The 16,183-nt window shown below is 44.4% G+C and overlaps 1 protein-coding gene across 9 annotated transcripts in view; it reads left to right on the forward strand.

Annotated features, from left to right (window-relative positions):
• Positions 1 to 276: 276 nt before the first annotated feature.
• The window catches only part of KIT (KIT proto-oncogene, receptor tyrosine kinase), an 84,242-nt gene continuing 68,335 nt past the window's right edge, over positions 277 to 16,183 (forward strand). For 6 of the 9 annotated variants that reach the window (XM_010344151.2, XM_039468505.2, XM_010344153.3 and 3 more), the window contains exon 1: positions 277 to 451. In XM_010344151.2, coding sequence (XP_010342453.1) covers positions 385 to 451 — 67 coding nt within the window. In that variant the 5' untranslated portion in view covers positions 277 to 384. Of the gene's footprint in view, positions 452 to 1,225; positions 1,467 to 16,183 lie in introns of those variants that run through there. The other 3 variants (XM_010344152.3, XM_003933617.4, XM_074396139.1) reach the window with 2 other exon arrangements.

Here is a 16,183-nt window from a genome sequence, read left to right on the forward strand (position 1 = left end):
TCATAAAGCCAGCGGGCAGCACCTCCCTAATCCGGGAACGGCCTCGGACGGGAGGACCACATCCCAGGGGTGGAGAGGTGGAGAGAGAAAGGGGCTCCCGGGTCAAGAGCGGGCGGCGAGGGCGGGCACAGCTCCCCCACCCCGCCCCCGGCATCAGCAAGTCGGAAGAGCATGGGCCAGACGCCGCCGAGAAGGAGCGAGACCCCGGCGGGCGCGAGGGAGGCGAGGCGAGGAGGGGCGTGGCCGGCGCGCAGGGGGAGGGCGCTGGGAGGAGGGGCTGCGCTCGGCGCTCGCGGCTCCGGGGGCTCGGCTTTGCCGCGCTCGCTGCACTTGGGCGAGAGCTGGAACGCGGACCAGAGCTCGGATCCCAGCGCAGCCACCGCGATGAGAGGCGCTCGCGGCGCCTGGGATTTTCTCTGCTTTCTGCTCCTCCTGCTCCGCGTCCAGACAGGTGGGACACCGCGGCGGGCACCCGGGCCGTGCGACTCCTCGGCGAAACCTGTGCCTGGGAGGGTGGTACACGCCAGGGTGCGTCCGGAGGGGGAGCTGCGGGCCGTTAATACCCTTGCGTTCTAGCCTCCAGAGAGACTCCAAGCGGCCCTCGGACTCTCCGGAGCCCTGCCTTGCTCACCTGCGCGAGGAGACCTCAGTTGCTGGTGGTGGGGTCGCGAAGCTGGGGTTCTTTCGGGAGTGGGGACAGCGAGGGGGTTAGGCGTGAGCGAGGCTGCAGGCTGCATGTGAGTTTGGAGTGGCTTTTGTGCCGACGGTGCGCTGGGGGCGGAGGCGGGCGGCTCGGAGATTCGCACCGAGCGCCTTATCTCTCCGTGCGAGGCGCGGCCACAGATTCCTTTTGTTAAAAGTTGCGTGTGTGTAACCGGCGCCCAGGACGACCTGCCCGCAGGTTCGCCGCCGCGCGGAGGGCAAAGTTAAAGAGCCCTTTCTCTCCTCTGCGGCTGCTGCCTTCCAACCGCAGGCGCTCTTTGTGCCCAGAGCTGGGGACCTACCCGCTGCCGCCTCTGCTGGCGTCGCCACCCGTGGAGACGAATCGAAGGCTGAGGCTTTTCCCCGCCTCCAGGTTAGGGTTTTGCACGGGAAGCGTGCGGCGTGCGAGTGTGCGGCCGGACCCCCGCGAACCTGGTGGTAGTGGCGACAGGGACAACTCGGGTAGGGCGTGTGGAAAGCAGCCGCTAGGTTGCAGACTTTTTGCTTTCCTACATCCCGTGCTCGCCTCTTTCTGCCGTGGCGCCGTTTCATTCCTGCCAAGCGCCCCGGGGCTGCTGGAGGCTGCGTTTGCCGCCTGCTCCGGGAAGGCAGCGGACAGAGTACTGGGACTCTGCGGTTCCTGACCCCGGCCGTCTAGCGCGCTGGCCAGAGTGCCTGGCCTGCCTGGCGGGCTCTGGAAGCTCCTAGTCCGGCTGTCTGCGACCTGTATTCGCAGGTCCTTATTTTCTTGGGAAATTTTTGAGGTTCGTGACTGCCCGCCTCCCCACCCCCGGGACGTCTAGACTTCAGGGCTGCCTGGGGATGGGGAGGGAGATGGAGTGGAACTTTTTGCAAATCTTAGTTCTTAAAGCTGTAACAAAAATCCAGGTATATTCGCGTGGGAACTTGGCTCTTAGGTGTAGGACTTCCAGGCTGCCGGAGCCTCTCGGTCGGATTCCTGCCTCCCGTTTCCTTGTTTTCTAGGTGTCGCTGGTGCGCGCGAGTGCAGGTTGCCCAGCTAACCCCTGAAGCCCTGTTCTCTCCCAGGTCATTTAGGTTATCCTGATGATGTAAAGATAGAAAGTGAGTCTGAGCTGGAATCCAGTGCTTGAAAGGAAGCGGCGCAATGAAGGGTTGTGAGACTGTCAACCACCGATCAGTTTCTCTAGAAAGCCTCCAGGCGCAGCCTCCCGCCTCCTCATCTTGTAACCATTGTGAGAGCTTTCCTGTGGGGGTAGAGAGGCCTTGCATCTGGACCCCTGCGCAGCAGGAGGGGTCAGCAGGGGTCACGCGGGAGTCTTCGGATTCCCTGGAGGGTTTGATTACCTGGCTTAAAACGACTCATCTGGTCTTTGTTTTTGTGCCTTGGCCTTTTTAATATCAGTTAAGGTATGTGAACTGGACTCCACTAGGAGACCAGAAAGACTGAGCACATCGAATATCTGCCTTTTTAAAAATTAAATGAATCAGTGGTTTCCTCCTTCCCAGTAGATTTTTGGCAAAGGGAATTTGAAGGTCTGCCTCCTGCGGGGCAGTGTGGTATAACGACCAAGCCTTGCTCTGTCTCCGGGATTCTCCTTTTCTCTGCCATTCCATGGCTGCGTGTCCTTAGGCAGGTTGCTTACATTCTGGGGATCCAGTGTCCTCCAGAAGACAACGGGGCATCTGCATCCCGAAGGATCCTTTGCGTCTAGAATTATCCTCCAATGTTCTAAGTGTAGACTCGGCAGTCTTTTCAACTATGTCTCTGGTCCCTGCCTGCCTCTCTCAAATTCCTCTGCCTCTCCTGCTCACAGGAACCTCATAGTGTATGGATGCATCTGACTGGAGCTGTGGCTTATGCTGCCTGCCCCTCAATTCCCATATATTCCTCTGCATTGCTCTTTGAGGGCTAGGAGGTACCCACTTTGTCCTAACCCTCATTCTTCTCCTCCCCTTCCCCCTACAACAGTATTACAGCTCCTGTGCCTAACAGGATGAACCTGCAAGGAATAGTGAATCATGCCTTCCCCTCTGGTGCCTGCAGGTGTGAGGCTGGAGTCATTCTCAGCAGCTGGACACAAGGCACTCTAAATTACCCTGCTGGAAATAATAAAATGGTCTTATAAAGAGATCCCAGATAATTCATTTATCCCTATTCTGTTTTTCCCCGCACTCATCCCCATATTTTCTTCCCATGACTCTGTAAATCCTGTATGCTGTGCATTTACAGCATGCTTTCTAATGCATCTTAAATTTCCTATGACGTGTGTGATATATAGTTGTTGCTCTTCAGTTGGAAACGATGTACCAGGCCCGGTGCTTGGGGCTTTACCTGCTATTTCTAGTAGTCTCCATGAGCCCAGGAGGTAGTACTATTATTACCCCCTAATGTTTTGCAGCTGGAGAAACTGGCAAGGATAAACCTCAAATCATCAGTGGTGAAACCTGATGAGATTGGCTTCGTGTGCCCAGCTGTATGTCCATTCCCATTACTCACCAGAATCTGTTGTAAGACTCATTCAAAAATAATGAGTTTTTACTATGTGCCAGGCATTGTTGGAGGTTCTGGGAATGCAGAATGGCCAATGTCACTACCTTCCCAATTTTGGTGAAAAATACTGAGAATTGCATGTCTTATGACAAGGGAGTATTTGTGGAGGGAGGATTCATTAAATTTTAGCTTGGAGAAGGGGCTGTAGGCATTTAACCTGTGGTATGCTGGCTTTAGGTGTTAGCTGTCCCATTCCAGGTAGGGTCTCTGAAATGAAGGTAAGCTGTCTCTAAAATAATGATGCAAACCAATTTAAATCCAAAACGTAAAAATGGTCTTGTGCATAGGTGGGAGAGAACACCCCCAATAATAGCTGATACCATTGGCTATTTACCCTGGATAACACGGTGAGAAATAACGACAATTTACCATCCAGAGCCATTTTTTTCTCCCAAAAGAAATTCTCATCAGAAATGTGCCAAGTATTCCGCGGGCTTCCCTTGGAGCACATTTATGTACAGATGTTGTGGTGATGAATTTTGCTGCTGTTGTTGACAGTCCTTCGAAGTTACCCTTAGGGTTTTGACTCATTTCCTCAAGCTTCTTCCAGCTGATTAAAGAAGGACACAAGGAAATGAACCACAGTGCCTCCAGCGGAATTCTCAGAGCTGGACTGCAGTGTGGGGACCCCTTCAGGGTGTAGTGGTCCAGGCTGTGGCAGCATTTTCTCCAGAATGAATTCAGTTGAAGAGTTGGCAGGCTACCATGTGGGAAGTGCTTTCTTTTGCTGCATTAGTGTGTGGTAACTTTTAAAAAGAGGAATTAAATGACATTTGCAGGAATCCAGATATGCAAAATTGCATGTGCAGTTTTGGTAACTTGAATAGATACTGCCATAGCTGTAAGTCCAGAGTGAGCAAGGCCTGGGAGGGAGTTAGCGGAGGTAAAAGTTTGCCTGGAGGGCAAATCCAGTGTAAATCTTTGTTGTACATAGAGAGGACTAGAGTCGAGTCAGCTTGGCCCAGCAGCTCTGATTTCTGACATTTTTTGGACATGATCATACGGCTCATCTTTTGACCTCAGATTCTTAAGTAAAGGGCAGTTGTAATCTGATAGCCGGTGGAGATGTGTCTTGTTTGGCCTACATGGTGCTTTTTAGAAAACATTGAGGTGATATGAAACAATCTAGAGTTTTTATCAAGGTCTCTATTTCTGTCTTCTCTTTAAGAATTGAAGGTCACGGCCTCTGTAGATGGGGCCTTGCTCTTCAGGTTGCAGTAGGCTCTAGGACTTGATCCTGCCAACCCTGAGCGTTTCCCACTGGGCTCTGGTGAATGCAGGAATCCAAATCTGCCCCTGGGACCAGGCAGATGACAAGTAGGAGGAGCACAGTCCAGCCTACCTTGTGTTGGTCTGATGGCTTCATGACTGACAGCTCTGTAGCCTTAGAGCAAAAAATGGAATTAAATGACACTTGGAGGAATCCAAATATGCAAAATTTCCTGTGCAATTCTGTTAACTTGAATAGATGCCACAGCTGTAAGTCCACAGTGAGGAAGGCCTGGGAGGGAGTTGGCACAGTAAAAAGTTTTGTTTATTTATTTACTTTTTTTTGGGAGACGGAGTCTTGCTCTGTCACCCAGGCTGGAGTGCAGTGGCGTGATCTTGGCTCACTGCAACCTCCGTCTTCCGGGTTTAAGTGATTCGCCTGCCTCAGTCTCCTGAGGCGCTGGGATTACAGGCGCGCTCCATCACACCCGGCTAATTTTTTTGTATTTTTAGTAGAGACGGGGTTTCACCAGGTTAGCCAGGATGGTCTCAATCTCCTGACCTCATGATCCACCCTCCCAAAGTCCTGGGATTAAAAGTGTGATCCACCCGCTTAACATTTTTGAGTTTTCATTTTCCATCCTAGTTTTGCCACTTAATTAGCTCTGTAACTTTGGGCAAATTTCTTAATCTCTGCCAGTAAATGTGTTGCTACATATAAAACTTTTAGAATGGTGCTTCATAGTACAGGCTCAATATATGTTAGCTATAATTACCATCTGTAAAACGAGAATTATTATTGTCCCTTAAATGGGAGTAATGCCTACTCTGTTAATATGATTGCCCTAAAGATTAGAAAGAGATTTTTGTAAAGGTGCTTGGCACAGGCTAGGGATGGGATAGGCACCTAATAAATGGGTGAATGCCTCAGGTATGGATAGAACTTGACTATTTCTCTATAATTCTTGAGCATGGGTATCAGTAAATAACAAAGTTGACAGTTTTTTGTTTTTGAGATGGAGTTTTGCTCTTGTTGCCCTGGTTGGGGTACAGTGGCACAATCTCGGCTTACTGCAACCTCCACCTCCTGGGTTCAAGCGATTCTCCTGCCTCAGCCTCTCAAGTAGCTGCGACTACAGGCACACACCACCACGCACGACTAATTTTTGTATTTTTAGTAGAGACAGGGTTTCATCATGTTGGCCAAGCTGGTCTGGAACTCTTGACCTCAGATGATTCACTTGCCTTGGCCTCTCAAAGTGCTGGGATTACAGGCATGAACCACTGCATCCAGCCGACAGTTTTTAAAATGAAATAAACTTTAATTTTTTTGTCTTGTTTTATTTAACTTTTGATAAGAGTTAGGAAATCACTAGTCTTAGAGACTGAATAGATCTTGAACTTTTTTTTTTTTCTCCAGGAAATAAACAAAACAAACTACACATCTTGTCAGATTTATCCAACATAAATGTTTGTGTCTGGTACTTTCCCTATTCATCTTATGTTTTGGCTTTTATGCTTACATTTTGGTTATGACACATGTTTGCTAGACATCTTCCTATGCATACCTTTCTGACAGGTTTTCAACATTTTTGCAAAATTTAAGGTTTATATCAAATTATTATTCAGGATACGTGCATCAGTTAATTATGAGCTTGGGCTCTGAAATTGACACCCTGGATTTTTATTCCATTTCTGTCTCTTCCCTGCTGTGTGCTCTGGGACAAGACACTTAACCTCTCCTTAAGCTTCATTTCCTCATCTGTAAAATGGAGATGATGTCGTAGGGCCCCTGTGAGGATTACATGAGATTCTGCATGTAATATGCTTAGCACAGTGCCCCTCATAGAGGAAGTGTGTGGACTCCACTATCGGGCTGATTTTCTTATGTTCCCCTTTCAGCTTTGCCTCTCAGAAAACAGAAAATTGAAAATGTGTAAACAGAATATGTAGAGTGGTTTTTTTGGTATTAAGATGAAGTTGTTATATTTAGTTAATATACCAGTTAGTGGTAATGCATATTTATCCACTTGGCTCTTTGTTTAACTGTATTCTTGGGTTACTTTCCACGAAAAGAGGTACAGATTTCTGGATCAAAGTTTACGTGGGGAAAATGTCTGTAAATGTCCATTTTCTCTAGATGAATAAGTACATGTAGCTCACGTAGGGTTTGTGAAATCAGTCAAGGAGCTTTTCCCTGACTGCTTTCCTTAGGAGTTAAAGGACAGAGTTGAACTTGTCTATTGCCCCAGGCTAGACATAGTAGTTGGTGTTCAGTAAGTATTAGTTTAACATCTTTTCTGTTCTCCAGTACTTACATTAAGCTTTGAACATAATAAATGCCCAGTAAACATTTTGGATTCAGTTTAACAAAGGTTTACCAATCCCAATGCCTTGGTCTTCCGTTACGGGCTGGGGGTGGAGGAAGGACAGGGCAAAAGCACAGCCTCTTACGAGCACAGCCTCTGATTCAAAGTAGAATTTGGTTATCTTAAGTGCAAAGTACTCTGGGCAGGATTTTAAAGGAAATGAGCTTAAATCTTGATGGGCAGGTAGTAGGAGATCAGGGATTGGTAAAAGCATCTGCACGAGAGATAATATTTGAGATTAATTTCTCAACCTTAAAGGATGAAGGTAGTATGTTTGTGGCTTCAGCTGGAAAAAACTGCAGAAACATGGAGCAAGGCATTAGGATCTTACTTGAAGATTATCAAATCTTTCTGTTGGTATGATGGCTGGGGGTAGGGAATTGGCTAGGAAGGTAAGACTCCTCTCTTTAGCCTCAAGGAGCATGGATGGAATGTGTATTTAGTGTGGAGTTTAGTCTAGGATATGAAGAGGGCTTTTTTTTTTTTTTTTTTTTTTTTTTGGAGACGGAGTTTCGCTATTGTTACCCAGGCTGGAGTGCAATGGCGCGATCTCGGCTCACCGCAACCTCCGCCTCCTGGGTTCAGGCAATTCTCCTGCCTCAGCCTCCTGAGTAGCTGGGATTACAGGCATGTGCCACCATGCCCAGCTAATTTTTTGTATTTTTAGCAGAGACGGGGTTTCACCATGTTGACCAGGATGGTCTCGATCTCTTGACCTCGTGATGGCCTCCCAAAGTGCTGGGATTACAGGCTTGAGCCACCGCGCCCGGCATGAAGAGGGCTTTTTGAAGTCAAGGGTAAGGTGGACCTGACCCAGGAGTGGCCCCCAGGCTTTGCTTACTAATCAGGGCTACCTGTCTGTTCCACCATTCTGTCCAGTTAGACATACTTTCCAACCTGTTCCAACAGTCTGGTGAAGTGAGAGGCCAAGCCCTTCCTTAAAACTTGGACACCCCCTTGCTGTGGGCAACCAAGACTAAGGGAAGGTCTATTTGTTTGTTTGTTTATTTATGAGGTAGGGTCTTGCTCGGTTGCCCAGGCTGGAGTGCAGTGGCATGATCATGGTTCACTCCAGCCTCCACCTCCTAACTTATGTGATCTTCCCATCTCAGCCTCCTGAGTAGCTGGGACTGCAGGCATGTGCCACCACACCCGGCTAATTTTTTAATTTTTTTTTTTTTTTTGTACAGAGGAGTCTCAAAATTCTGGGCTCAAGCAATCTGCCAGCCTCAGCCTCCCAAAGTGCTGGGGTTACAGGTGTGAGCTACCACACCTGGCTTTTTTTTTTTTTTTTTAATAGTAAAATATACATAATATGAAATTTACTACCGTAATCATCTTTAAATGTATAGTTCAGTAGTGTTAGGTACATTCACATTGTTGAACATTTTTCATCTTGCAAAACTGAAATTCTATATTTATTAAACAGCAGCTCCCCTCTCTCTCCCCCAGTTTCTGGCAGCCATCATTCTAATGTCTTTGACTATTCCAGATATCTCTCAAATGCTGAGTTTGTCCTTTTTTTTTTTTTTAACTGGTATATTTCACTTAGCATAAAGTCCTCAAGGTTCATCTCTATTGTTGTGGAAGTCAGAATTTTCTTCCTTTTTAAGGCTGAATACTATTCCATTGTATATATAGACCATATTCTGTTCACCTATTCATCCTTTGATGGACATTTGGATTGCAAGCAATGCTGTAATGAATATTTGCCTAGATTTTTATGGAGACTATTTTAGGAGCGTTAAACTCATGGCTTCGAGCTATGTGTTGGGGAGCTGGGCGGACCAGGGCTCTTTAGATTATCTCTGGGTGAAGGGGTAGAGGACCCGGGTATTAGGGTACATGCTTTGGAAAGAAAGCGCCGTTAAGATACAGGAGGATAAAGGTGCAGGTCTTCACTCAGCGTATTTTATGGGCACCTTCTGTGTGTCAGGGACTGATGAGATTGAGGGGCAGGAGAACTGGAATGATCATGGGTGTAGGTAACTGGAAGTAATGTTGATACTATGGAATTAGTGGAAATACAGCCAAGAGGAGGGGGGTGGCCTGTTTGAGGGAGGGAATATAATGTTGGACTCTGCTGTGTTTGTTCGTTGATTATTTGTGAGCTACATTTTCTTGAAACTCAATTTCACAGACACGATGGAAGATGTCAGTGAAATTCTTAGGGTCAGGTCCCTGTAAGAAACTAAACCCCAAAGTCACAGAACTTGGCTCTATAATATGATGGTGGCATTGGGGACTATAAAGAATGGTGTGTTAACTGTGAACCAGTCATAGGGTGAAATGGAAGTTTTCATGAAAAGAAGTGTAGACTACGAAGGGAATCCTGTGTTCTTCTCTGCACTAGGCAATGTTTAAGGTATGTTTTTTGTTTTTCTCAGAGAATAAAATGGCCATATTGGGTGTAGAGGAGGGTACAGAGTTGCTGAAAGCTTTGGGGAATAGGTCCTTTGAAGGCAACTTAAAGAAATGGGATTTATTAAGCCTGGAGAGAAGATAAGGCAAGGGAAGGTTTAGTGAATGGCAGTCTTCAAATATTTGTTATTGTGTGAGTGAAGAGTAGAACAAAATGAGAGTTATTTCAATTGCCCCAGAAGGAAATTGAACTTTTTTTTTTTTTTTTTTTTAGGGGAAGTTTTTTCATTGGAAGGGTTGGCAGAGACTTTATTGTGTTACCGGAGCTAGTTATAGGACCTTTGCTGCAGCTGTGAAGAAAACCAAGTAATTGTCATTTTGAAATGGTTCTTAGGTCCTGCCCAACTCAGTTGGTTTGACGGCCAACTCAGTTGGTTTGAGGACCTGTCTGAAATCCTTTTGGAATAATTCAGAAACGGGAAAATAACCGGTAGTTTTTCTTTCCTCACTGCCTTGGCTGTGGGGCAGAGTTTCTCATAAATGCTTGGTAGACGCTAACATAATCCACGACTATAGGCACAATTTCGGCTGTATTGAAAACAGCCAGTAAAGAACCCACAGCCTAAAAATGGGTTATGGATCTGTTAGGTGTGGCGGGATCTAACCACCGAAGAAAATGTACTGTGTGATAGCTTAAAATGAGTGTCAAAATAAGACAAAGGAAGCTCAAGGTCTAGAGAAATCCGTAATCAATCATTCAGCCCTACCCTAAGAATCGTGCTCTAATGCGGCACGGAGGCTGAAGGGTCTGTATGGACGAAGGACGGCTCCCGACGTCCTTATCTCTTGATTACTCAAGGATGGATTGGTTTACCCACCACTCCGACTCCCCTTCCCATCTGTCCTGTCCCTCTGGTCATTTTGTGGTCATGGCTCAGTGACATGTTTGAGATCAGCCAGTGGTCCAGTGGGGAAGGTGGTAGAAATGAAATTGCAATTCAGCAGCTCCTGGATGGTAGACATCATCAATTTTGACATGACAGGTATTAATAAAATGATGTTAAGATGGGATCCCTGCCTTTAAGGAACCTAGGACCTATAGGAAGATGAATGCTGGGTAGCCGCTAAGGTTACAGGACTTGGAATAAGATTTAAGTAACAGTTCTGGTGCTATTCATTACCATTGGTTTGGAGGGCAGAGGGCATGACTTCTTCAATAGAGTGGCCAACTGAAAGGAAGATAGGGGCCCGAATGGGGTGGAATTTGGTCAAGATGTGAAGAGCAGACACAAGGTTAGAGGTAGCCGAAGGCTCTTCTCCCACAGATGGAGTGTCTGTAGAGACTAGCGGAAGATAAGACGGGATAATTTTTAGGGCACCTGGATTTTTATTCTTCAATAATAGGTCTTTCCTGCAGTGCCATATGTGAGGAGATATTTGTAAATGTAATCTGGCTGAGTAGTTGCCTATTGAGAGAAATGACTTTTAAAAATGGAAAAGTATGGCTATCACTTTTGCATGTATTACCTATGTTGTATGTTCAGTACAAATCCAGCATGGATATGTATTTTGAGTTGTTATAAAGTCCAAGGCTGCTTCTGTTCCCTTCTCCTCCCCACCCCCACCACCAGCCACCCGACAAGAGATTCTTAACATCTGATTATGATGATAGAGGACCTTTCATTCTTTGCTTATTAACCTATTTTAAATGTTTAGCAAAATAATACACCTTGTTTATGTCAGTTCATTCATTGAAGCAAAGGCAGCAACAAACAAACCTGCAAATCTTGATAAGGGGCCTGTGTGGTTTAGATCATCTTGAGATTCTTCCCTGGAACCCCCAGTCTGTTTTGATGGGGTGTTAAGAGCACTGTTGGCTGCTCTCCCCAACCCAGGGAGTCTGGGGAGGGAGGAGGAAGGGGGCTGTTTGTGGTGGGCAGAACTCTTATCACTTAAGGAAAAGGCAGGTCTGATGGCACTTGCCAGTAGTGAATGCCTCATTCTTGACCAAGTAGAAGAAAGATAAGAGGAAATATGAAAAAGGTGAAACTGTTCTCCTTCATCTTGTATTTTTAAATTGCTTAGTGAAGCAAAATATCCAACTTCATTTGAGTTTACCCTAGGTAACTCATTACAGAGGGTTTTAGAAAATTCTTCCAAATAACCCCGGGACTCCCAGTAATTTAAATATAATGGCCTATGTAGGTTCTTAAGCAGAGGAATTAGTTGACAGAGTTAGAACAAAGGAGAGCATTATCACAAAGAGCTCCGGAAGGTAATGTGTCTCTTTATTGGAAAAGAAGTATTTCTAAAACGGGATTCAGTTGGCTTCTGGGGAAAATATTTACTGGAAATTTTAGAAGCGGGAAAGGTGGCAGGAGACGGAGACGTTGGCTATTATTCTCCTTGGCTAGTGCATGCTTAAAAATAAAACAAGACTATGTTAAAAAGATCTTGAGAATTCTTCTTGGAAAGACTGAAGTAAAGATAGTACAGATACTTTTCAAAGGATATAATTTTTGGCCTAAAGTATTTCAAATGCATTTCCATCCTAACTTTGACAATGCAGACTTTCTTTTTAATGGCTGATGTTGAGGGGGAAGGTACCTTGAAAGATTTTCAATTTAAGAAATGGGTGATATTTATTTGGCTAGTGAAATAATCACAAGGACTGGTTTTTAGAATTTTTGTCATCATTAACCCAGGATTCTTAACCTAAAATATATTAGGATAGCTAATGAAAATACTTAATTGGAATGTTTAAACGTTCCTCTGCTTATTTTGGTATGTTCTGTATATGTGCCACAAGGAAATAGTATATACGTTTTTAGCCGAACCAAAAAGCATCACTTTGATAAAAAAGGACACCCCTCCCCTTGCTGTTTTAAAATAAACCAGCATATGTAGAAGGGTTTGTGAGGTTTTTTTGTAGAGCTGAATGTGTTGCCCAATTTACATTCCAGCATTTTCAAGGGATATTAGTTAAATGATCATCCTGGTTTCGGAACTGCTGAGTTTCAAAGAGGCTGGCCCAGATCATGTGCGTGTGCCTGCGAGTGAGGTGGGTCCCACGTGGGTCTGGTGGCTTTGCTCCATACTGGCCACTGGAATACCAGCTCTGGCCATACAGCACGAGTGCTTAACATTACAACTTCAATCTTCATTCTCTTGGTCCCTTCTCGTATCTTTAAACTGACCCTGTGCCCAAAATCCATAGATGTATTCACAGTTATTGAAGCGGCGGAGGTGTAGCAGCGAACATAGCAGGCAATAATCTTCGTCCTCTCTTGGGGCTTATGTTTTAGTGAATTATTTTCTCTCCAGGAGAGAGAAGTCCAGGAGTCCAGAAAGAAGAAAGGAAGAAAGATGTAATTTGTGGGGCTCTCATAGAAAGCAGTTTAATTTAGACTTATTTCAGTACCATAATATGGTTAATTAAAGAAGAAAGAAAAGAAAAGAGGGCATCAGTTCAAAAAAGAGGAAAACGAGAGAAGGAGAACAACAGGAAAATGAGAATCAGGGGCCGGGGGAGGCGGGCGGGAGGGGAGTCAGGGAAGCTTTGTGAGCTGCTTGTCACTGCCTGCCACCGGTCCTGCCCTCTGGAGGGCTGTGCACCAGCTCTATCCCAGTATGTCCCTGCCCCAGTTTCTGTAACTTCAAAGCAGCAGGCCTCTTCGTTCAACAGGTGTTTTTGATGGAGAATTTACCAAAGAGGCTTGACTAGTGACAGGTGTCTTCATTTTCAGGGCTTTTGGAGCCTTTAATGTGCTGAAGTGTGCCAGTAGTCTGCAGGTTTGGAACTGTTTGTTCTGGAATGTGCTGGAATGCTCTTTCACAGCTGAGAGGGACGTTTCAGGGTCTAGGCTGGATGCTCTTTGGTATCTCTCCAAGGACTGGAGGTTGCGCACCTCCTTTTAAAATTCATTCATCTTTTTCTTATTAAAACATGACCCACTTCTGTTTTAATAATAACTGTGTTGTAATAACTGTTGGTCTGTTTGACACGGTGCCATTTAGCCCCTGTCAGCCCTAAACTGCATGTCAAGTTTCAGTGTTCCTGTTACTGTAGCTGGCCTGGGTGTGATGCCAGCAGAGGTGACATCAGGGTGACTTCATCCAGCTTTTTGCATTTTAGCTTTAGGGTGGCCTTTCACTGGCCCATGAAGTGATAAACTCTCCAGTTTCAAATGAAGGACTCCTCAAGTTGAGAACTGACACCATTGCATTCCTCAGGACGGGAAAGTTCCTTCTCTGTCAGTTCTTGGGCACTGGAGCCTACTCTTGCTGCAGATGGTGTTCTGGCTCTCGGGGAGGAAATCCAAGATAAAGGCTGTCTAGAGATTGAAAATGGTACCCTTTTGGGATATGGACAGGAAGGCATCCCCAGTGACAACAGCCTTGGTTGACCGTATTAAGGAGGAATCTTGAGGTGCTTGGCAGGATGTCAGTTAACAATTTAATGAAAGTACCAGCATTAGTTCTATATGTATGGCTGCTTAGCTAATTACGAACTCAGCTGCTTAAATATATTTGCTCCAGGTTTCACAGTTCCTTTCATCTACAGTAATTATCATTAGTTAGCACCTATTTTGGATGAGAATTTCAGGATCTACAATAAGTAGACCCTATTTTAAATTTTTTATCAGTTGACTAGGGAAGAGTTAAAAGAAAAAGCAGTAGGGAGTCTATGACTTCTAGGATATTCCCTGGCTTGTTTGAAAATGTATTAGCAGCCCTTTAATTTCAGTATGGAAGAACAGAACTTTAAAAAAATACGTATTTTAATTTATCGCAACATTTCAAATGGAATAGTGTAATGAGCCCTCATATCACCTTCGGGCCTCAACACATATACCAACATGGCCTCTATCCACTGTATCTCCCATGATTGGGAAGCATGTCTCAAGCATCACAGAATCTCATCTATAAATATCTTCACTATGTAGTCCTAAACTACAAACACCTTATTTTCTGAACATAATGACGATGCCAATATCAAGCCCTTCCAAATCAATATAATCACATAATGTCATTGAATATCTAGTATTTACATTTTCCTATTGAAGATAATTAAGTTAGAAACAAACAAGATCTATGCGTAGCAATTGGTTGATATGTCCTTTAAGTCATTTCTTCTCTCTAGGTTTTAGCCCCCTTTTTGTTAAGGAAACTGCTGTTGTCCTGTGTAACTTTTCATTCTGATTGCATTCCTGCAGTCTTCACCTGTAGCATTTTGACTATTTCCTGTAAGTTGGTGACTTAGACATTTGATCGTATTCAATTTGCTTTTTCTTTTTAATGAGGGGACCGTGTAAGTGGTGTGTTCTCTTGTTCTGCTTTCTGTCTCTCTTGGGTGTACCTTTGGGTATTTGTGAAGATTCGTATTTTTTGGTTAGATTTGTATTTTTGGTTTTAATGGTTGCCTTCAGACTGATAGCTTTCTCTAATACCCTGTCTGCTCTTTTTGAGGGGGCTATTTTCCATTGGTTTGCTACTGTAACATTTAAATTAGCCAGCATTTGTTCTTTTCTCTCCCACTTCTCTCTTGAGCTGGGGATTGGAAGTAATATATCTTTTTTTTTTTTTTTTTTTTGGAGAGGGAGTCTTGCTCTATCACCCATGCTGGAGTGCAGTGGCGCGATTTCGGTTCACTGCAACCTCTGCCTCTTGAATTCAAATGATTCTCCTGCCTCAGGCTACTGAGTAGCTGGGATTACAGGTGCACACCACCATGCCCAGCTGATTTTTGTATTTTTAGTAGAAACAGGATTTCACCATATTGGTAAGGCTGGTCTCGAACTTTTGACTTTGTGATCCATCCACCTCAGCCTCCCAAAGTGTTGGGATTACAGGCATGAGCCACCGAACCTGGCCAGGAGGCAATATTCTTTTACTTCCAGTTAATACCTAAAAGGCAGTCAGCAAGCATATTCTACTTTTCGGAACTTCACCTAGTCCCCATTTTTCTGATGGCTATACTCTTTGTCAGAGCATACGGCAAGTATATATTCTGCTATCTCCTTTGCTTCTATCATTTAGTCTTAGTTGTACAGGTGAATATCTGTTTAATGCTGGCAACCAGTCCTTTTATCATGGCTTTCCTGGCATTTTGGTTTTTTGAAACGCACCCTTTAATAGATGCCTCATGGGAAGTATTTCCTGAATTTCATGTCCACAACGGGGAGTGCATAATCTGTATATTTAAAGGTCAGGTTGGCTAATATAAAATTGCTGGCCCATCTTATCTTTGCTCAGATATCTTTATTTTCTGTATTGCCTTTTGCCATAAAGTGGTGTCAAAATCGGATGATAATCTTCTTTCCCTCACATTTAACTTGGTATGTTTGCCTGGATATCCAAAGGAATGTTTTTCTACCTTTATTTTTTAAAGTCTACCAGTTGGTTTTATAGTATTGGCTGCTGTTGATTATTTTTTTTTCTATAGACAGTGTGCTGCGTTATTATGTGTAATTTTAAGAGTTCCTGTGTATTTCCTCTCCAATAAAGATTTCATTTTGTCCTGTTCTATTTGTTCTGTTCTTTGTTGGCTTTGGGAACTCCCGTTATTCATGTTAGACCTTCTTTGGCTGTATTCTGTATCGGCCACTTTCACATCTTTTTAATTTCATCATAATTTGTGTGAATTTAAAATTTCTCCTCCTTCTTATCTTCTAGTTCATTTAAGGCACTGTTTCATTTTTATTTGCTCGCATGTTTTCTTTACCTGTCATTTCTGAAATGATTTTCTTTATTTTTAATTCTTAGTTCTTTTGCTTCCATTTAAAAACCTTAATTTTCTTCAACTTATTTCTGAGTTTTAAAAATCCTGATGGATGCTGTTCTTCACAGCTTCTTTCACTTAGTTAATTTCTCTTAGCTCCTTTTGAAATAGTAGGTCATAGCTTTCCTTTGTGCCCTTCTGGCATGATTTTGTTTATAGGAGGGATGTCATGCTGCTCCTTAGTTTTTCTTTAAAAATAACTATGTGGAATTCAACTGTGATTCCTTT

This window comes from Saimiri boliviensis, chromosome 3 (assembly GCF_048565385.1).
Source record: "Saimiri boliviensis isolate mSaiBol1 chromosome 3, mSaiBol1.pri, whole genome shotgun sequence".
Classification (NCBI taxonomy): domain Eukaryota; kingdom Metazoa; phylum Chordata; class Mammalia; order Primates; family Cebidae; genus Saimiri; species Saimiri boliviensis.